This window comes from Coffea arabica, chromosome 7e (assembly GCF_036785885.1).
Source record: "Coffea arabica cultivar ET-39 chromosome 7e, Coffea Arabica ET-39 HiFi, whole genome shotgun sequence".
Classification (NCBI taxonomy): Eukaryota; Viridiplantae; Streptophyta; class Magnoliopsida; order Gentianales; family Rubiaceae; genus Coffea; species Coffea arabica.
This window is the reverse complement of record NC_092323.1, coordinates 16,233,261-16,255,032: the sequence shown is the minus strand read 5'-3', so window position 1 is coordinate 16,255,032 and position 21,772 is coordinate 16,233,261. Positions and strand designations below refer to the sequence as shown.

General features: G+C 35.5%; 3 protein-coding genes across 3 annotated transcripts; all 3 read left to right on the top strand.

The window, feature by feature from the left end:
- The first annotated feature begins 1,827 nt into the window (after window positions 1-1,827).
- On the top strand, window positions 1,828-6,161 carry LOC113701501 (cysteine-rich receptor-like protein kinase 10). Its single transcript, XM_027222201.2, has 7 exons — window positions 1,828-2,758; window positions 4,053-4,184; window positions 4,265-4,386; window positions 4,485-4,695; window positions 4,817-5,054; window positions 5,214-5,364; window positions 5,508-6,161. The coding sequence occupies exons 1-7, from the start codon at window positions 1,903-1,905 to the stop codon at window positions 5,841-5,843; spliced, it is 2,046 nt and encodes a 681-aa protein (XP_027078002.2). The 5' UTR covers window positions 1,828-1,902; the 3' UTR covers window positions 5,844-6,161.
- Window positions 6,162-12,726: 6,565 nt separating this feature from the next.
- LOC113700630 (putative late blight resistance protein homolog R1B-17) lies at window positions 12,727-15,072 on the top strand. Its single transcript, XM_027221096.2, has one exon. It carries the CDS (start codon window positions 12,727-12,729, stop codon window positions 15,070-15,072), a length of 2,346 nt encoding a protein of 781 aa, XP_027076897.1.
- Window positions 15,073-18,457: 3,385 nt separating this feature from the next.
- On the top strand, window positions 18,458-21,264 carry LOC113700629 (putative late blight resistance protein homolog R1B-13). Its single transcript, XM_072058463.1, has 2 exons — window positions 18,458-20,916; window positions 21,032-21,264. The coding sequence occupies exons 1-2, from the start codon at window positions 18,655-18,657 to the stop codon at window positions 21,113-21,115; spliced, it is 2,346 nt and encodes a 781-aa protein (XP_071914564.1). The 5' UTR covers window positions 18,458-18,654; the 3' UTR covers window positions 21,116-21,264.
- The last annotated feature ends 508 nt before the right edge of the window (window positions 21,265-21,772 follow it).

Genomic DNA, 21,772 nt, shown 5'->3' with positions numbered 1-21,772 from the left:
GAAAAAATCTTAAGAAATCTTCCCTAACCAGTAGACTCACTCTAGTGATTTAATAAAATTATTGTTTTTATATTAAGTTTTTTTTATAGCAATTTTAACTGTTATAGTAAAAAAGAAAAAGAAAAAAGAAACATAGTACAAGTAACAAACAAAGATGTGCGGGGAAGGGGAAGAGTTGGATTGGATGGTAAGGTGGGAGGAATAAGGGATTGTAAGTAGTATATCTTAATTCACGACCTCCAACTTAACAAAAATTAAAAAAAGAGATGACGAGTGGGGGAAAAAAAAAGGCAAAGATGTAATCCAAGGAGATTAAAAAATGTAAAATAACACGGAAAGAAAGATGTGAATCGATTAATGCGGCCTCAAGTTCCTTTTTGGGCTCATCGCGTGAAAAGACCTCCTAGATGGCTGTTTCAATGAGTTGGGCTTTGGTAAGTGAAGCTCATCGCTGTATACGTGAGGGATTGGGCTCATCGTATATTCCCCCTATTTTGGATTGTTCAAGAAATAAAAGATATGCAAATGGATTTTTCATTCATGGCTTGAAGACATTAAAGCTTGAATGTTTTGAAGTGTAATTATTTTTAACAAAACATCCTGAAAAATGTGTGATTATTTATTATTTTAGAGTAAGTTTTAGCTCTCTTCAAAAAAAAAAAAAAAAAAAAAGAGTACGTTTTGGTTGAGCATTTCTTTTTAATAACAAAGAGCTCCTTAGCCGTCTCCGAGGTCAAAGATGATGGTAATAAAGAAAATATCTTTAAACTGTTGTATATTTTTAAAGTTATTTCTAGCAGGACAGATGTGAGATTTGAGAAGTAGGAGAAGCGATTTTAAATTTTAAACCCAAAATCTCTAAAATTTGGAGTTTCAACTCTTTAAGTCGAGATGAATTAAAACAAAATTTTTTGGATTGTAATTTTCCATACAAAAATTTTTTGTTTTTCATGAACATATTTTTCAATTACTTTTTTACCTTACATATATCAAATCGCTGCAGTATATTTTTCTACAAAAAAAAAACTCCTAAAAGTATCAATCCAAACGGGACCTTACTTTTTAGGAAAAGTACTACTACTTAGAATAACGTCAATCTCTTATGAGTATTTGTCTAACTTAAAACTAAGAATGACATGTTGGAATTTCCCCCCATTTTATACTCTAATGGTTGTTATTCAATAGACAATTATCTAAGTCCACCATAGAGTGATAGACCAGTCAATATATTGAGCATTTGGGAAGGAATAAATCACATATCATTATTGTTTGTTTGAGTATCATAGTATATTTGAAATAGACAATTATTATGTGTTTAACCATTGGTTGCAAAATCTAGAAAATTACATTTTTTTTTTTGGAAAGACAAATTTAATTTGGTATCAACCAAAAAAAAAAAAAGAAGACCATATATTTTGTAATCCAACTTTCTCTCTCCCTCGGTAAAGTTTTCGTAATCCCTTTCTCCAATCTCAACTCCATATAATCACGCTGCTTAATCAAAGTAATCAACAATTCAAAAACAAAAAAAATCCACATCAAAGCCAGAAAAAGCTTTCTCGAATAATTTCACTTCCATATAATCACATGATGAATCATTGAGTAATCAACAACTGGCAAAGACTTCCGTCAATAACTGGCAAAGACTTTTCGCAATAAAATTTCCCCTTCTCGCAAATGAAAAGTACGTAACACGGTCGAGCAGGATGACCAGCTTACCAATTCAAAGTCTTCAGTCTTCACCTACCCAAAATATATATATATATATATATATATATATATATATTCAAAGTCTTCCCATCCGACTTCTACCCTGGCCTAACGGATTTCATATACTTTGGCCTAAATATAAAAAATTCACAATTGTTTATACTTTTGATAATCTGCCTGATTCTCATCAAAATGATCTCCAAAAGTATATTATTCTCGTATTTCCTGTTGATTTTTTTGGTTAGCTACAATACGAGGCTGAGTTATGCCGATGGTCCTTTCGGATTCAGGTGTGAAAATACTGCATATAATCCTAACAGCACCACTGGCAGTGCGTATACAGAGAACCGGAAGCTCCTCCTTTCCACTCTATCCTCGAATGCCTCTTCGACAACCAGCAATGGTTTCTACAATTTCACTGCTGGGCAAGGCCCTGATAGCATGGTCTATGGCATGTTTCTCTGTCGAGGCGATGTGGATGCCGACGCTTGTGGACAATGTGTAGCAAATGCCAGTGGGGAAATTCTGAAGAAGTGCTGGAATCAGACGACTGCATTTACTGCTTATGGCCTGTGCTTGTTGCGTTATTCGAATGAGTCCATATTCTCCAGGGTCACTGAGGATGTCTCCTTCATTACTTTGGTTGTACCGAATGCCACTGATCCAGACCAGTTCAACCGGGTGCTGAATGATGCGATGATTGACATAGCAAGTCGTGCTGCAAATGCAAATGATCCTTCAGGAAAGAAATTTGCTGTCAAAGAAGCTAGTTATGCCCCATTTCAGAAAGATATACATGCCCTTGGACAGTGTACTCCAGATCTTACCAGTCTTGACTGCGAGAATTGCCTTAGAGATGCCATTGCTTATATACCCACATACTGTGCTAGTAGTCCGGGCTGTAATGTTATATTTCCTAGCTGTTTTATTAGGTATGAACTCTACAGTTTTTACAATTCTTCAAGCCCGGCACCCGAGCCTGCACGGAATCCTGGTCCTCCTCCTCCACCTTCTCCACCTTCTCCTTCCAATTCTCCAAGTAGTGAAGGTAAGTTCCAGTTCTTACTAAATTGGCATGAATTTACGGATTAGTTAGTAATTCAAGTCTTTCACACTTGTAGCTATTGAATTGAGCCCCACCTGGTAGTCAACAACTATACTGATCATGTTCTAGTCTGCCACTCTGGCTTGTATAGATCTCATTATTTTTTTGGGATAATATCAGAAACCTCCCTTGAGGTTTCTCTTAATATTACTTGGCATGCCTAAGGTGTTAGAAATATCACTTACCTCCCCTAATAATTGTAAAGAGATTATATTAACCCTTATTTGACAGATAATTCACAACACATCAAATAAATGGAGCTGAAAAATTAAAAACAAAGAAACAAAAATAGTCACTCTTTTCCTTTTACCTTTGCACCATTATTATCTCTTACTCATTTTGTGGTTGACTATGCAATATTTTATTTGTAAATTATAATAAATTGAATTTTGTTTATCTTTTACTTTTTGTGATTGTGATGAACTGGGATATGTTTATTTGCTTAGTTTGAACTGATTTTTATAATAATTGGTACAATTTAATGGTTTGAGCAAGAGTTGAGAAGATATTGAAAAAAAATATAAATTCATAAGAAATCGTTTTGAGCATATGGAGTTAAATTGATGCAAGTGTAATCTTTTCAAATATCTTTTTTATTTTTTAAATTTATATTTTTATGGGGTATAACATTATGATATGGTAGTACTACAAAAGATTATTTTTGAGGTGATGGTTTTCTTGAAGTGAACAAAGTAGTTTAGAAATATTTTTATTTAGAAAGTAAAAGGGTAGTTTAGAATTTTTAAAAATTTTGTTACACAAATAACAAAGGTAAGAAAGGTAAGTTATATTTTTAAAACCTTAGGGGTGCCAGGTGTTATTAAAAGAAACCTCAGGGGAGGTTTATGATATTATCCCTAATTATTTTGCAGCCAATTGCTTGCTTAATGAGGCAGTGGAAGTGGAAATCCTGAATCCTTTTTTTTTTTTTTTTTTTGGCAGACTCGTTTATTTATTAAAAAAAAAAAACGAAGGTGATGAAAGAAATTGAAGAGTAGAATCCTTTTGGTGCCAACTAAGAATAGAATGCCCAAAAAAAAAAGATATAAATATGAAACCACAAAAAGCTCCATTGATCGGTTATTTTGACCAAATCCGGTATTGAAATTCAAATTGTTTTATTTGTTGAAGAATTTAAAGGAATAAATGAATCTGAATATTTCAGTTTTTAGATCCTTACCTACATTAGTCTAGAAGTAGAGTTTTGCGCTAAAGAACTTTTTATCTATTTATTCAGGGGGAGGCGGAATCTCAACACGAACAGTTGTTGCAATCGTTGTGCCAATCTCTAGTATTGTTCTATTCATTATGGGCTTCTGCATTGTAAGGAGATCCAAGAAGACACATGATGCCATTAGCGAAACAACTGGTAAATTACAAGGACACATTTATCATTCTTGGAGGGTCGATTCGTTTAAATTCACTAAGTTTGTACTATTTTTGTTGCAGGGGCAACTGAAATCTTAACCATAGAATCGTTACAATATAAACTCAGTGAAATTCAAGCTGCCACAAACAACTTTGCCATTGGAAACAGAGTTGGTGAAGGTGGATTTGGTCCTGTATACAAGGTACAATAAGTTTAAGCCATTTCCCTGTGTGCTGAAAATATATGAATGCGATCTTTGTTGAATCAAAGTTTGTTTTTATTTTGTTAATTTGCAATCAGGGTACACTTTCTAATGGACAAGAGATAGCTGTGAAAAGGCTATCAAGAAGCTCAGCTCAAGGTACAGAAGAATTTAAAAACGAAATTGCCCTGGTTGCTAGGCTTCAACACAGAAATCTGGTTCGACTGTTGGGTTTCTGCTTGGAAGGAGAAGAAAGGATACTCATCTATGAATTTATTACCAATAGAAGCCTTGACTACTTTCTCTTTGGTTAGTTTCAAGTCAAGTACTCTTGATTTACTTAGGAATTTATTGCCAAGTCTTTTGCGAAAATTAAATTTTTTTCAGTTAAAGAAACTAACAAGACTTATCATGTTTGATGATTGCATAGACTCAAAAAAGCAACAATTGTTGGACTGGTTAAGACGATACAAGATTATAGGAGGAATAGCAAGAGGACTCCTTTATCTTCATGAAGATTCTCGACTTCGGATTATACATCGCGATCTTAAAGCCAGTAACGTGTTATTAGATGGAAATATGAACCCAAAAATTGCTGATTTTGGCATGGCAAGGCTTTTTGAAGTTGATCAATCTGAAGGAAATACAAGTAGAATTGCAGGGACATTGTAAGTTCTTGCACCCTTATCTTGTCATACTCCATGTTTACGTAATTAATTATGTAATCATCTCATTACCTTTGAGCCTCTAGTGTTTAATTATGTTCCATGCATTTTCTCACCATCAATCTTTAAGATTCTTAACCATTGAATGATCCTAATTTGCAGTGGTTACATGGCTCCTGAATATGCATTGCACGGCTTGTTCTCTGTAAAGTCAGATGTGTTCAGTTTTGGAGTTTTGGTTCTAGAAATTGTAAGTGGCAAGAAGAACAATCAGTTCTACCAAACTCATGGAGGAGATGACCTTCTAAGCTATGTAAGTGCAGAATAAAAATCTCATTTTCTTGGCATTCTCATCCCGAGAGAGAGAGAGAGAGAGAGAGAGAGAGAGAGCTCTCATACACAATTTTGCAGAAAACTTAGTTCCAATATCATTACTTGCAATACATCATGTTGCAGGCATGGAGACAATGGAGGGATGGAACGCCATTAGCATTGATGGATCCAACAATGGGAGATTCATATGCAAGAAATGAAGTTATTAAGAGCATCCATGTGGCATTGCTATGCGTTCAAGACGAAATTGAGCAAAGGCCGACCATGGCTTCAGTTGTTCTCATGCTGAATAGCTACTCTGTAACGCTGCCTGTCCCAAACCCTCCTGCATATTTTGGTCGTAGCAGAACACAAAACTTGCCTATAGATCAACCAGAATCAGGCACATCTACCAACACCAAATTGCTACCAGGGCCGTCTGTAAATGAAGTCTCAAATACTGAATTATATCCCAGATAAATTGTAATTGAATTGAAGGCATTTCTGATAATGTCCACAGGGTGCATGCATGGGCAAATTTATCTAAATATTCTATAATCATTTTTTGAGTTTTCTGTTTGGTAGTGTAAATTGAACAGGCCTTGATCTGAGCAACTCAGTTCATCTGTAGCTGTGATAGTGTTGATTGAAGGTGACCCGCCTTCACTGTTGTGGTCTAGTCCATAAACCGTGTGGAATGTGGACTATTCATTATCTATCATTATCATCTCCAACAGTCCAACTATTATATTTCAGCACATCTTAACTTCTTTATTTCTAACTTCCCTTGTTCTTCAATTTAGCTATCTAAACATTTTGCTGTTATTTTTTATGATTTCTTTTATAATTTTCCTACATTTTGCTGTTACTTTTTATGATTCCACGGCTAATGTCACACAACTAATCCAAAAGGGTTTCGATAGGGACACTAAAATCAAGTGTTCAAAATCATTTGATCAGAAACTGAAATCAAGCGTTCAAAACCATTTAAGAACATGCCTTATCATTTTGTGTACAACTTAACCAAATCTATTCTTCTAAACATACAGTCCCGATCAGACGGGCAAGACTCAAGCTAGATAACTAGAATACAACTCCTGTGTTCTTACTCATCAAAGTATCCAAACAAAATTGTATCCCAAAAAAGGTTTCGATCTAAAAAAAGATGGTCCAAATTCATGATCCATTCATTTGGATAATCTATTCTATGATGCTCCATTTAAGATGGTGTACTTTACCCAAGTGCAAAAGATTATTGTTGATTTTCCCTCTCCCTATTTTGGCAATCTTTGCAAAGTGCCATTTGTTGCTATTGCATTAATCCCATTTCATTGTGTTTATATGCTCTTATTAGTGAGTGAGGTCAGCTTAGTGTCTGTCTTTGGAATTTAATTTGCAATAATCAAAATTCTGAGTTTTTTGCCAAAATAAACTCCTTATCAAAAAAATAATAACCCAAAATGATTCATTTGTAAATTTTATTCACCTTTTAATAGCTACTGCCGCATAGACTCCAAGTAACCTGTGGAAAATAAATCATGTCCATTTCTTTTTCAGTCTTATCATTCTCATTATTCCTATTTTTCATCATTGCCATTTTTCATCTCAATTTTCTGGTTCCTCTAGTGTTCATTCTTTTCTTTCTTCTTTTCAAGCCATATAACTCCTCAGGGAAGCCTAATGTTAATACGCAACCAACTAAAATTTGTGAATTTTATCACTGGTGAATTGTTAATGAACATGGGCAATCAAATGTTCATTTCTAACCTAGGCACCAATTATTATGACAATACTTCCAAAAAAAAAAAAGTTAAATCTGACTTACAATCTTAAAAAAAAAAAAAAAAAAAAATAAATAATTTGAGCATCATAGTGACAAGATCGCCAAAGAAAATTGGTACTCAAGTGGAGTTGGTTTAAATAACAACAAACTCCAATCCATATTTCATATATTCTCAACAAAAATATATTGTTTTTATATTTTCTTTACTTTCATAGGAATACTAACAGCTAGTACTAGTAACAACAAAGATGTGTGAAAAAAAAAAGGATGTGGTGTAAGGAGAATTAAAAAACAAAGAAAGAAAAATGGGAATCAGTTAACTTGGCCTGATTGGTTCAATGACTTGGACTTCGGTAGTGAAGTCACATGGCTGTGTATACATGACGGATTGGGCTCATCTTGAACTCCTCCTATATTTAGACTGTCTAAGAAATGTTAGATACGGATTTTTAGGCAATCACAAAAATGTTAAGGGAGTACTTCTAGATAGGGATAATTTATGAACCTCCCATCAAGTTTATAACAATATCACTGAGCTTCTCTAAATTTTTAAAATTATCACTTTTCTCCTCAATTAGCTAGGTTTTTTTTTTTTTTGGTAAGACCCAATTAGCTAGATGGAACCCAATAATGGGCATACCAATGGTCAATTAACTATTCTACCATCATTGCTTATGGTTATTGTCAAAATATTTTGACAGAAAAAGTGTTGGCCCTTTTTTTCTATAATCCAAAAATAGGGAAAAAAAAATCTAGCATCATTATTAACAAATAGGGGCCATCACATAATTAGTTCTAAATTAAGCACTGATGAGTATGAAATACTTTTGAAAAAGTTAAATTTGACTTACAATCTTAAAACCAAAAAAAAAAAATCTTAGCATCATTGGTAACAAGACTGCCATATAAATTTGGTGCCAATTGTAAGCACAAATTTTGTTGCCTAAAATAAAAGACAAGAAAATTCGCACAAATATCAAATTGATTAAATCAAATAATAAGCGGGTTACAATCTCTGAAAGTTCTTGAATCAAAGAAATTAATCCCCTGATTCTTTTCTTCGAATAGCTTCAATTGAAGGGCCGAAAAGACTTGTTCTCCAATCGAAAGGGTATTTTCTACAATTTTGGCGTAGAAAACAATTGATTTGATGATGGCGTCAAACACTTGGAACTTCAAGTCTTCAACACCGATAGCCAGAGGATTTGTTTGACTTGATTTGGACTTGGATTTGAGGAAGAAAGCTCTTGAGATAATTTGACAGAGTTTCTCCGAAAGTTAGGGATTTTTCTTATGTCTTTGCCTTGAGGGAAGACCTCTATTTATAGCCAAAATATGTAGGCTAGGTCTTCAAGAAAACCCTCAGAATCTTCCTGCATTTTGGATCACTTGTTACCCAAGAAATCCATTTAACTTTGGCTTAAATATTGGGCCAACCCAAATAGTCCACTGTGAATTAATAAATCAATTAATTCACTCCAACTTAAACGGACATTATGGATTTAATTTGATTTAATAGCCCATATAATATTGGCCCGATTTGCCAGTCCAAAACATGATGGACTTCTATAATTTAATTTAATTTAATCAAGATCGATTTAGTTTAAATAAATCTTGACTAAAATAAATTAAATAAATTTTCTTTGTCTACACCAATTTAGGCATAAATTCTATTGGCAGCATATGTCAAAAACAAAGATGATATATGCAGCTCTAACCGCAATATATGTACTTTTCTAATAGTTGGGATATATTTATTTTCTTTTTCACTGTAAATATTTGCTTGCACACCTTAAAATAAAAATAGTTTTGTAGCTTGATAAAGCCAAAAAAAAAATATTATTTTTATTGACTAAATTGAAATTTTGGCAGCAATAATTTGAAAGTATTTTTATTATTGCTTGTCTTTGTTTCGCAACCTTTTATTTCAATACGAAATTTGTAGTAAATTAACAAGCAGGACTATAGAAGGGCATTTCTGGCGTGAGGACGATTTAAGTTTTATTTTCCCAAATTTTACCATTCAAGTCCTCCTCTTGGTGGCTGTGTGGACAAAGTTGGTTTGATCTTCGACAAGTCCAGGCGGGTTCTCAGCGGCCTATCACTTAGTTGGCAATCCAGGGACCTATATTTGGTGTTTAGTGATGCGCGGAGCTGGTTTTCACGAGCCGTCAAAAAACTTAAAAAAATGTTCTTGCTGCCAGCTTTGCGGATTGACAGTCTACATCATATTTTCCACTTGGGAGAGGTTGCTCGGATGGTTTACCACTGGGGGCCTTTTGTTTCTTGTTATCTTCATATTATTTTACTTAAGTAAACTATGGAAAGAAAGGTAAAAAATGGGTAATATATCTGGAAACTTTAGAAGCTTGAAGTTTGGATTACTATTTAAGATGGTGGGCAAATAAATTCTTATAAGGGATGCTTAATATCTTCAATTTTCATGTGTTCAGCTGGAAAATTCTATGTTGGAATCAATTATAGAAGGGGCGCCTTAAAAGTTTTCAAAATTCTAAAAGCCTCAATAGTATAATTACTCCTTTCGTCCCAAAATTTTGGTCGAGTTTTAGGCATCCAACATTTATCAATAATAGCGTTTTGATTGTGATGTTCGAACATTTTTTTCCAATCTTATCCCTCAAAATCAAATTTTGAATTTGAATGTAACATGCTCTTGATTAAAAAGCAGGGACAATATTGAAAAAGAAATACCAAAAGGAGCATTAACTTTTTAAATAAGACAAACATTTTGGGACATCCCAAAATAGAAAGTATGACAAAAATTTGGAACGAAGGGAGTAGTTGGTATTAAATAAAATTGAATCAATTGTCCCCCTAAATATGATTATTAGTATTTAATTTATTTATTTTCCTCAATTTCTTTTTAGAAGTGTCCCATACCAAATTAACCTGTCGTTTCCTCATAAAAGTATATTGTTAGTGTATAATTTACTGGAGAATTAGTATTACTTTTAAATAGCAATTAAAGAAACATTAATTTTTTTCTTTTAAGCAAGTGTCTCATAACAAGCCAATTCTTAGTTTCCTCGGTTACTATAACTTAAAATTAGTAAGTAAGCTAATACTATGCTATGTGCATAGGAAATCAAAGGCAAACAAAAGAATATTTAACTATTCTAAAAATTAAAGAAGTTTCGAATATAGTTTTGAATGCCTAGCATTGATAGTAAATAGAATGATACAGAGTCTAATTTTCACATTTTGCTCTATACTTTAGCCTTAGTTATGAAAAACAACGTATTCTTAGTTATAGTCTATTGGACTTTTATTTTACCCTTAGGATGCTTTATTTAATATATTATATTTTTTGCTATTATATCTTTGATGGTTTGCTACAGTAAACTAAAGTCCTGGATCCGTCCCTGATTGGGATAATATTTCATTGTTAACCAGGCAAGCTCCTGTCCCATAGATGATTTTAGCAATTTAGTCTTGCTGATGGCTTTATGCGATCTAATTGCTATGGTTTTTTTTCCGAGCCCTATACAGGAGTCCAAAGAACGGTCAATTCCTTTTGACAAGAGAATCACATTTAAAGTATACTATATTTATGAAATGGTAGGAGTTGTCAGGTGAGTTCGTGTCTGGATTTCTAAGAATTGTTACCTTAACATGTATGGAGTTTTAGGTGCATTCAAGCTTCTTATTGAGTTGGCATTGACAAGGATAATGATGGTATTAACGTGAGCAGTTTTGACTAAAGTGTTTACATTCTGCTAAAATTATAACTGATTACTATTATAACCTGTTTTACAATTTTCTTTTAGACATAAATAATCAACACTACCTATTATGACCATTTACTGCTTTAGCATCTATCTAGATTTATTTGCCTCGAATTGGTATCGTTTCTGGTCTAAAAATGTGCATTACTTGGACATGAAAGGCACTTTGGCAGAAAGTAGACAAAAGCTGACTCGTATAGGCCCCGGGGTAGTGACCGAAAGTCTCCACCAACACAAGAAGACAACTGAAAGTGTCTCGCATGTTGCACCAAGAACAGAAGGAAGAGTCTCGCCGACAATATTTTTCACTATTCTCAGATAATCAGAAAGTTGCAAACCTTGAACTAAGTTTATTATTCAAGATACCAATCTGATCTCCGAGTCAGTAGAAGATACTATAATGGAGATACCTTCCAGTAGTAGCACTAGTTGCTTTCATTCCGCTCTAGATTATCTAGGCTGGTTGTATGAGACCCCAAGACATTATTATTCGCCGCATAATAATATCTCGGACCTGAAGGGCGAGGTGAGACTGCTACAAACCTTTGATCTGTATCTCACAAAGTGTAGGAGGAGGAGGAGGAACCGTGAAACCTGTTTGGAACAAAATGAGGAGGAGAAGGATGTTACTTCTTTCAGAATTCAAGAACTGATTATCAGGAAAATGGTAGATCTTGAATCTGCTCGCATCGAAGGCGAGAGGTATCCTGGTCCAGTACGTTTGATATGGGTCGGAAGGGAGCTCACCATATTTAGGGAAGCAATCAAGTTGTTTTTCGAGACAGATATCAAGGAATCGTGGATTGACTTTTTGTTGGACTATTACTGGCTGAGAGATCCAGGACCAGTGATTGATTTCATTGATTCGGTTTCAGAGAATCTGGAGGATCTTCTCTCCGGAAGGCACAAATTTCGTAAAGCGTTGATTGTTCTGGTGAAAGCCCTTAAAGAGAAGCTAATGTTCTTGAAGTGTTTCATTGGCTTTTCCAAGCTTCACGGTGTCGAGGGTCAGCAATTGATAGATCTCTTGATTCACGCTGAAGTGGTAGCTTTCAATGCATTACGCCTGATTTATATATGCTGGTTTCACGGAGATGATGAAAAGCTATGCGAGGAAATGGAACTTCAAATTTCTCGACTGATACGTGAGAAGATTTATCCCAGTAGTCCCCAAGTCCGACAAACTTATTTCCATGTCCTGACTGCTTCAAAGTTATCAAGTTCCTCAAACACTTCAACTCTAGAGAAGAATAAGCATCTAGTGGCTGACTTCATGGATTGTCTCGTTCACATTATCACGGAGCTAGTAGAATCTTGTACCAGTATTCTGGTTCCGATTATGAAACGAATGCTAAAACTCCTTGAGGGGTTAAGATTCCTGACAATCCTTCTCAGGCATCAGTAGAAGTTCAAAGAGCTACGCCATGAAATGAAGACTCTTATTGCAGTTGTGGTCCGTGATGCAGCAATCGTAATTTTCTCCCTTTCTGTGAATCAGTTAATCAAAGAAGGCTTGGCCAACGAAACAGATCTTGCTCTTCTTCATTTGCTCAAAGTGCTCAAGCTTATTAGGGCAGAAGTTACACAGGTCTATCCACTAACATCAGTTTCGGGATTTGGTTTTTCTAGGATCAATGAGTTGGGCTCTATGGATTTTTTTTAAAAAAATCTAAAGAAACTAGCAAGTTGTGATGAAATCAATGGTTCAATTGCTTTTCCAGTGGATAAAATCCAGAAAATCCAAAAAGATTTTGAATTTTTAAGATCTTTCCTGGAAAAAATCAAGGAGCAGTGCAATCAGAGCAAAAAAATCCAAGCTTTCTGGAGTCGTGTTATGGAGGCTGCATATAAAGCAGAGTTAGTGATCGACTGGACACTTGTTGGTGATGAACGTGAATGTTGTTTGGATGATGTTGCTACAGATATCAATCTTATGAAGACTGAAGCCCAAGAGATGTATGGTAGCATAAGCTATGATGGCGAAACCAAGAGAGTTACCGAGACTTTCACTTGCGTGTCATCACAAGTTATTGCGGCCACGAAAAATAAAGATTTTGTGTGTCTCGATGACGAGGTGAAAACTATCACTGATAGACTCACTGGAGGATCAAGGAAGTTGGGTGTTGTTCCCATCGTTGGTATGCCTGGGCTCGGTAAGACCACATTAGCCAATATGGTTTATAGTTCTCCTTCAGTAAAGTTGCACTTTCATATTCGTGCTTGGTGCACTGTTTCTCAAATATATAGCACACACAACTTGTTAGTTCAGATATTGCATAGTATTGATTCTAGGAGTCCCGAACAATATCCAGAGGAGAATGAAGGTGATCTGGCTATAAAGCTAAAACAAGCTTTGCTCAGAAATAGGTATCTCCTAGTGTTGGATGATTTGTGGGGCGTTGAGGCATGGAATTTGTTGGAAAAATCATTGCCAGATGATGCCAATGGAAGTAGGATTCTTATAACAAGCAGATTGCAGAATTTGTTTCTGCAATTCAAACTTGATAGCAAAGCTCACCATCTCCGCCCCCTTACCGATGAAGAGAGTTGGAAATTGCTGCAAAACAAGCTATTTGGCAAAGAAGGTTGTCCTGCAAAACTAAGTGGAGTTGGATTTCAATTAGCAAAATCCTGTAGGGGCTTACCTCTCACAGTTATCCTTGTTGCTGGAATTCTTGCTACTACTGATCAAAATTGCTGGCAAGAAGTTGCAAAAAGTCTAAGTTCCAGTATTGTCCTTGACGACGAATATTGCATGAAGACACTTGAGCTGAGTTATAGTCATTTACCAGGTGATTTGAAGCCATGCCTTCTTTACTTTAGTGCATTTCGAGCAGACAAAAATGTTCCAATTCGAAGGTTGTTATGGCTTTGGATCTCTGAAGGATTTGTGCAGAAGACTGAAGAAAAGAGCTTAGAGGATGTGGCAGATGAGTACTTGAAGGATCTGGTTGATAGAAGTCTAGTTATGGTTTCTGAACACAGAACTAGGGGTGGTGCCAAAGCCTGCCGACTTCATGATTTGGTACATGAGTTTTGTGTAGAAAAAGCCAAAGAAGAAAATTTTCTACATATTATTCATAGTCAGAATGATCTCACTATTCTTACTATCCCAAGCAACCCCCACCGAGTTTGTGATCAAAATGCCAGAAATTTGATGACTTGGGATTTAATGCTACTTTTTCCCAATTTACGCAGTTTGTTATTGTTTAAAGAGGATGCTTTCAGCCTTTGGTTACCTCAACTTCTCAGAGTGCTGGATTTAAGGAACTTGAAGTTTGATGCACATTTTCCGATGGTAGTAGTATTGCTTGTTCACTTGAGATACTTAGCTCTTTATATTAGAGGAATAAATAGCATCCCACCTGAAATATCCAACCTTTCAAGGTTACAAACTTTTCTGGTAAGAGGATACTCAAGATATTTTTTGTTACCGAAGACTATCTGGAACATTAAGACACTGAGGCATCTCTACTATACTACCAATGGCGGTTTTGCTTTTCCTGTTGAAAATCTTGAAGTATCCCCATGTTTAGATCATCTAGACACTTTAAACCTTGCCATTGATCCCTCCTCTCAAAGCTTGCAAAAGATACTGAGAAAGTTACCAAGCATCCGCAGGCTAAAATGTTCAATAACGGGTGGTGTCAGAATCGGAAATGGTGAAGGGATTCTAGAGTTTGACTGTTTGAGTCAGCTAGAATCACTTAATCTGTCTTATTTTAAAGGATATGGATTTAAATTCCCAAGGAATTTGAAGAAATTGACTCTCTCAGATAATGAGCAGCCATGGAGTGAAATTTCAACGATTGGAAAGTTGCCAAATCTTCAAGTGCTCAAATTAGACCATCAAGCCTTTGCTGGGGAAGAATGGGAAATGGAAGAAGGGGAGTTCCCTAGCCTCCGGGTCTTGATGTTGGCACGCTTAGACTTTCGCAGATGGATTGCTGCTTCTGATAATTTTCCCCGTCTTGAGCAATTGCTATTGTATAATTGTCGAAAGCTGGAAGAGGTGCCTTCTTGTTTAGGGGAATGTCCGACTCTTGAAGCGATCGAGGTGGGACGGTGTGGTGAGTCTGTTGTCAGTTCAGTGGAGAAAATTCAACAAGAACAGATGGACATGGGAAATGAAGATCTAAAGATCGCTATTGAAAAATGTGGTGATGCATGGATTGGCTAAGAAGAGCCAATCCCCTCAGAAACAGAGTCAATTCCCTCACAAGGAGTCTGATTTCAAGGTTTTTTCAAAGCAATTTCTGGAGCTTCCCAATTTTTTTTTTCATGCAGCTAGCTAGAACTTTGTAACTGCAGTGGCAAGCACTGTCACGCATTATTCAGTCCAACATTATCTATCAGAGTCTATGTCTAAACTTTTCTCCATGTTCTTTTCTGGTTCGATGATGTTTAATGGATTTTATCATTTTATAATCTCAACTCGCAAAATCTTCTTTAATGCTGGCTGCTACAGATTGATATGATGCTTAAAACTAGCTGAGCATGCCCATGCATACATGCAAGATACACTTTTCTCTCCTTTCTTTGTATTTCAGTCAGAGTAGTGCAGAAACTTGTGACTTGCTTCTGTTTTTCCTCAACAAAGAACCATACACTCAATTAATTAACATGTTAAAACATAAAATAGTTTCTGTTTTTGCAACAAATATTAAGAAGAGACAAGGAAAAAGAAAAAAACAACTTGGTTATGTTACTTTTCGATAGAGAAAGGGCGAAGCAAAAGAATAGTACAAGAAGAGACAAGGAAAAAGAAAAAAACAACTTGGTTATGTTACTTTTCGATAGAGAAAGGGCGAAGCAAAAGAATAGTACAATTCGCCTCAAATGGTTGTCTGATACAATTTGCGTATTGTTGTTAGACGCAGGCCATTTTCATTGGCATTTGGCCTAGAAATAGCTTTGGATATCAAGCCGAAAGGAAAAGAAAATCCAAAAACTTGTGCAAGAGTTACCTTTACATGTGTCTTTCTTCTTTACACTAATTTCATGCACAAACTTCCTGTAAGTAATTACCAGTGCTTTTGGTAGTCTAAAGAATGTAAATATTCTAAAACTTTTTGTTTGCTGTTTCATCTTTTAGTTTGTAGGAAAAGGAAAAACAGAGACTCATAAAACGTTGCTTGCAATGTTATATCTAGGAAGTAAAGTTTCTTTCTTTTCTTTTTTTTTTTTTGAATTATTAACACAGTGATCAAAGGCCAAAGGAACCAATAGCGACTGAAGAGAGTTGTGGAAGAAGGGCCTTGAATTCGTCCAGTTAATTTAAACGGTTCCAGAAAATTTACCTGTGCTTGTGCACTGCTTTACAAACTATTTGACAATATATGACATGACTTTCTTTCATAAAAATAAATTGTGGTAGTAAATTTGGTGTAACTAATAGTGAGTTTTTCCATAAAACAAGTAAGTTTCATAATTTATGTAACTTACTATTTAAATAACAAATATTTTTAGCAAAAAATTAGCATTTTTAAATATAAAACTTACTATTTTTCAAGCAAAATAATGATTTGATTAACAAATCTTATCACTTTTTTGAGTAAAATTTACAACATCATTAACAAATCTTACTAATTTTCTAGTAAGACTTACCATTTTTTATACAAAACTTACTACTTTTTCAAGCGAAACTTTTGACTTGATTAACAAAGGATTAATCACATTTATCGTCCTTGAGCTTTGGTCAAATTACAAATCAAATCCTGAGATTTGGTCAAGTAACAATCTAACCCCTGAATGAGCAAACGTTAAGCATAACGCCCCCTAACGTCGTCAACCGTTACTAACATTAATGTAAAAAGCTTGTGTGACTGCCCCAAAATGTCCTTAAGGAGCTCCTGTACTATTACAAACACATTTTTGCTTATTACCTTCTAAGCCAAAAAGAATATATTTTGCTTATTAGACTCCAATAGAAAAAAATACATATTGGCTTCCATAAATAGCCTTTCTCATAAAAATTGATATAAAAATTAGAGTAAATCTTTTATACATTATCAGTGTATACATAAACAGGATTAGAAACATGTCATATATATGTGCAAATTTTGGAATTTAAATTCAAATTGAAATGATATGACGTATGCATTTGTTGATTGATATGATAACCAATTCTTCCGGTAAATCTTTTTATTTTATGCAGTACTGTCGATTAATCGGATGACAATTCTTCCATTACAAAAAGTTAGTTAGACAACATAATGTGGTTGATTTTGGAAGTTTTCAATTATGAATCTATTATGGATTTGGCCGACATGACTTTGCTTTATGTAGGGTATAGTTTCTTTACTTTTGATCTGATATTGTTCTCTTATCTCAAATCCAACTTGGTGTTAATTTGGGACTTGACCAATAAATTAAGCAATTCCATTTCTTGGTTAAAAGGAAGTAAATATAAATCATAAGATTGTTGCATAAGCACTTAAGAGTTAGATACCCTGATATCTAGTTTTACAAGTTGTGAATTTATGGGAACTGTAATATGTTAGCTTTGATCCCACTAGCAAGAATTACTGGTAATCTTGTGAAGAAATAGCACTACTGTTTTTTGTTTCTTGCAATAGAAAATTGTGCGGTTCACCAACGGACAAGAAGCTAGACTGGTCCCTCAAATCTTAGATTGCTGTTGCACCATGACCAAGAATATGGAAAATAACCACTTGGGATCCTCAGTGACATGTTTTTTATACCAATCCAATGTCACCTATAGTATTGTGCCAAGTGTCCTGTTATTATTTACACTTTAATTTTCAAATAATTCAACTTGGTTTGGTTTAACACAAGTGTAAATAATAATAGGACACTTGGCGCAATACTATAGGTGACATTGGATTGGCATAGAAAACATGTCACCGAGGATCTCAAGTGGGAAAATAACTTAATTGAACCTAGTTATGAACAATGTGTGATTATTTATTTTTTAAAGTAAGTTTTAGTTGAACAATTCTTTTTAATAACAAAAACCTCCTTTATTGTCTTGGAGGTCAAACTTGATGGTTATATTTTTAAATTTATTTTTGGTAGGGAGAGGTGTGGAATTTTTAAGAGGCGGGAGGGGAGATTTAAAATTTTAAACCCAAAATCTTTAAATCCTGAGATTTCGACCCATTAAACTAGAGCATAAACATGTAAGAGTGATGAGAAAAATTAAAACGAAATTTTTACTTTTTAGGAAAAGAACTCTTGATGCTAGAGTTGGACTTTTAAACATTAATGTAGATACTAGTTTGAAACACCCTTCATTGCAGGGGGATCAATTTGGTTCCATTTTAAGTCTTCTTGTATTATAAAATTTGTGAGTAAATAGTTATAAATATGATTAAACTAACAGATAAGAGTAAGAGAAATAGAGCAAACAACCAAAAAATTCACCCAGTATAACACTATAATTGTTTAAGTACACTAATTTTATTTATAAGTGGATGCTTTATTTCTTCAATTGTCATATTTTCAGCTCGAACGTTCAGTGTTGGGCTAGTATTTTATTATTAGTCACGGTGACTTTTCTTTGTTATGTATGTCATTTTTCTACGCGGTCTAAAATGGTCAGCTGTATGGGAATGCACTTTGGCAGCTGACTCGTTTAGGCCCCTCACGTCTCCATGAACACAACAAGGCAAGATTAGAAATTAGCCTGGCAAGTTGCAACTTGCAACAAGAAAAGAAGAAGAAAAGAGTCTCGCCGACAATAGCTGACTAAGTTCAAGACACAAATCTGATCTCAGAGTGGATAGAAACTGCAATAATAATGGAGATATCCTGCAGTAGTAGCACTGATTGCTTTGATTTCGCTCTAGATTATCTGGACTGGTTGAACAAGACCTTCAAATATGAGTTGCACTTTTATATCGAGGGTCTGGAGATCGAGGTCAGCTTATTACAAAGCTTTGATCTGTATCTGACAAAGTGTAAGAGGAAGAGGAGGAGGAACCATGAAATCTGTCTGGAACAAGATGCGGAGGAGAAGGATGTTACTTCTTTCAGAATTCAAAGTCTGATTATCACAGGAATGCAAGACCTTGATTTTGCTTGCTGGGAATACTTGATGCGTTCTCGTTTGTCTGGTTTGACTCAGATCAAAAGTGAGCTCACCATATTCCAGGAAGCAATCGAGCTGTTTTTCGAGACAGATATCAAGGAATCATGCATCAACTTTCTGTTGGACTATTACTGGCTGAGGGATCCGGAACTGGTTATTGATTTCATTGATTCGGTTTCAAAGAATCTGTCAAAGCTTCGCGAAAGGGACGTATTCGAAACTCTTAAAGAGAAGCTAATGTTCTTGAAACATTTCATTCACTTTGCCATGCTTCACGGTGTCGAGGGTCAGCAATTGATGGATCTCTTAATTCACGCTGAAGTGGTGGCTATCGATGCATTACGCCTGATTTCTATATGGTGGTTTGACGGAAAAGGTGAAGTACGCAATGGCATGGAACTTCAAATTTCTCAACTAATAGGTGAGAAGATTAATCCCACTGATCCACAAGTTCGAGAAACTTATATCCATGTCTTGACTGCTTCAAAGTTATCAAGGTCATCAGACACTTCAGCTCTGGAGAAGAATAAGCATCTAGTAGTTGACTTTGTGGATTGTCTTGTTCACAATATTATGGAGCTACTAGAATCTTGTACCAGTATTCTGGTTCCAATTATATTTCACATGCAAAAACTCCTTGACGGGCTAAGATTCCTGTCAATCCTTCTCAGGCATCCGGAGAAGTTCAAAGAGCTACGCCATGGAATGAAGAGTCTTATTGGAGTTGTGGTCTGTGATGCAGCAATAGTAATTTTCTCCCTTTCTGTGAATCAATTGATCAAAGAAGGCTTGGCCAAGGAAACTGATTTTGCTCTTTTTCATTTGCTCAAAGTGCTCAAGTTTGTTAGGGCAGAAGTTGCACAGGTTTATCCAGTAACATCAGTATCGCCATTTGGTTTTCCTAGGACCAATGAGTTGGGCTCTATGGATTTTCTCCTTGAAAATCTGATTGAACTGGAAAGTTGTAATGGGGCTGAGGATTCAATTGCATTCCCAAATGATCAAATCCACACAGTCCTAGATCATCTTGTATTCTTAAGATCTTTTCTTGGCAAGATGGTAGACCAGCACAACCGGAATGGAAAACTCCAAGCTCTTTGGAGTCGTGTTATAGCGGTTGCTTACAGGACAGAGTTTGTCATTGACTCTATTGTGATTGGTGATAAACATGAATATTTGGAAAGTGTTGTCAGAGATATCCAGCTTTTGAGGACTGAGATTGAAACCTATGAGTGCACGAGGCATGACACTGGAGCTCAGAGAACTAACCGGAAATCTTTCCACATTGAGTCAAAACGTAGCACCCCAGTGTTGAATGAAGTTCTTGATGATGAGGTAAAGACAATTATTGATAGACTTACGAGGGGTTCAAAGCTGTTGGATCTTGTTTCAATTGTGGGTATGGCTGGACTTGGTAAGACAACATTGGCCAATAGAGTTTACAATGATCCATTAATTTCAAGCCACTTTCATATCCTTGCTTGGTGTACTGTTTATCAAGTATATAGCATACAGGATTTGTTACTTCAGATTTTGTGTAGTATTTCTGCTGGGAGTCACAGCCAATACCTTAAGATGGACGAAGATGATTTGGCTGAAATGATCTACAAGCGTTTGAAGGGAAATAGGTATCTCGTTATTTTGGATGATGTGTGGGAGATTGAGGTGTGGAATTTGGTCAAAGGTTCATTGCCTGATGATGCTAATGGAAGCAGGATTCTCTTTACCAGCAGAATTGAATTGCAATTCAGTCCTGATAGCAAGGCTCACCATCACCGCCAGCTTACTGATAAAGAGAGTTGGAAATTGCTGCAAAAAAAGCTATTTGGCAAAGAAGGATGTCCTCCGAGACTAATTGAAGTTGGATCTCAAATAGCAAAATTTTGTAGGGGCTTGCCTCTCACAGTTGTCCTTGTGGCTGGAATTCTAGCTAATACTGCTGAAGATTGCTGGGAAGAAGTTGCAATTAGTGTAAGTTCCAGTATTATCCTTGACGATGAATATTGCAGGAAGACACTTGAGCTGAGTTATAGCCATTTACCCGATGATTTGAAGTCATGCCTTCTTTACTTTTGTGCATTTTCAGAAGGCAAAAGCATTCGTGTCAGCGGTCTTTCATGGCTTTGGATCTCTGAAGGATTTGTACGAAAAACTGAAGGAAAGGACTTAGAGGATGTGGCTGACAACTACTTGAAGGCTCTGGTTGATAGAAGTTTAGTTATGGTTATCAAACAAAGAAGTATGGGCGGTGCCAAAAGCTGCAGGCTTCATAATTTGGTACATGAGTTTTGTGTAGGAAAAATCAAAGAAGAGAACTTTATACATATTATTCGTCGTGGGAAAGATCCTTTTAGTCTTGCTAGCCTAAGCAGCCCCTACCGAGTTCATGATGCAAATTCCACGAAATTGAAGACTCGGGAGTTAATGCTGTCTTTTCCTAATTTACGCACCATCATGTTGGATCAAAGTTCTTCTTTTTCTCCGTTGGATTTTGAGTTTTCGTTACCTAAACTTCTTAGAGTGTTGCTTTTGGAAGGCGTCAAGTTTGTTGCAGATTTTCCGATGGAATTAGTATTGCTTGTTCACTTGCGATTCTTGCTGATTGATACTAAAGGAATAATATCCATCCCATCTGCAATAGCCAACCTCTCAACTCTCAAGGTTGCAAACATTTTGGATAGAAGGAAACTCAATGTGCTATTTACCGAAGACCATCTGGAACATTAAGACATTGAGGCATCTATATGCAGGTGGCAATTGTGGTTTTATTTTTACCATTGAAAATCTTGAGGTATCCCCGTGTTTAGATCATTTAAATACTTTAAAC

What these genes read in the sequence shown, in the direction of transcription:
- LOC113701501 (XM_027222201.2), top strand. Translation starts at nt 1,903, where the DNA reads ATGATCTCCAAAAGTATATTATTCTCGTATTTCCTGTTGATTTTTTTG. An exon ending in CAATTCTCCAAGTAGTGAAG is followed by an intron (nt 2,759 to 4,052) that starts GTAAGTTCCAGT and finishes CTATTTATTCAG; the next exon opens with GGGGAGGCGGAATCTCAACA. An exon ending in AGTAGAATTGCAGGGACATT is followed by an intron (nt 5,055 to 5,213) that starts GTAAGTTCTTGC and finishes CCTAATTTGCAG; the next exon opens with TGGTTACATGGCTCCTGAAT.
- LOC113700630 (XM_027221096.2), top strand. Translation starts at nt 12,727, where the DNA reads ATGGAGGCTGCATATAAAGCAGAGTTAGTGATCGACTGGACACTTGTT.
- LOC113700629 (XM_072058463.1), top strand. Translation starts at nt 18,655, where the DNA reads ATGGAGATATCCTGCAGTAGTAGCACTGATTGCTTTGATTTCGCTCTA. An exon ending in GGGAAGAAGTTGCAATTAGT is followed by an intron (nt 20,917 to 21,031) that starts GTAAGTTCCAGT and finishes GTGCATTTTCAG; the next exon opens with AAGGCAAAAGCATTCGTGTC.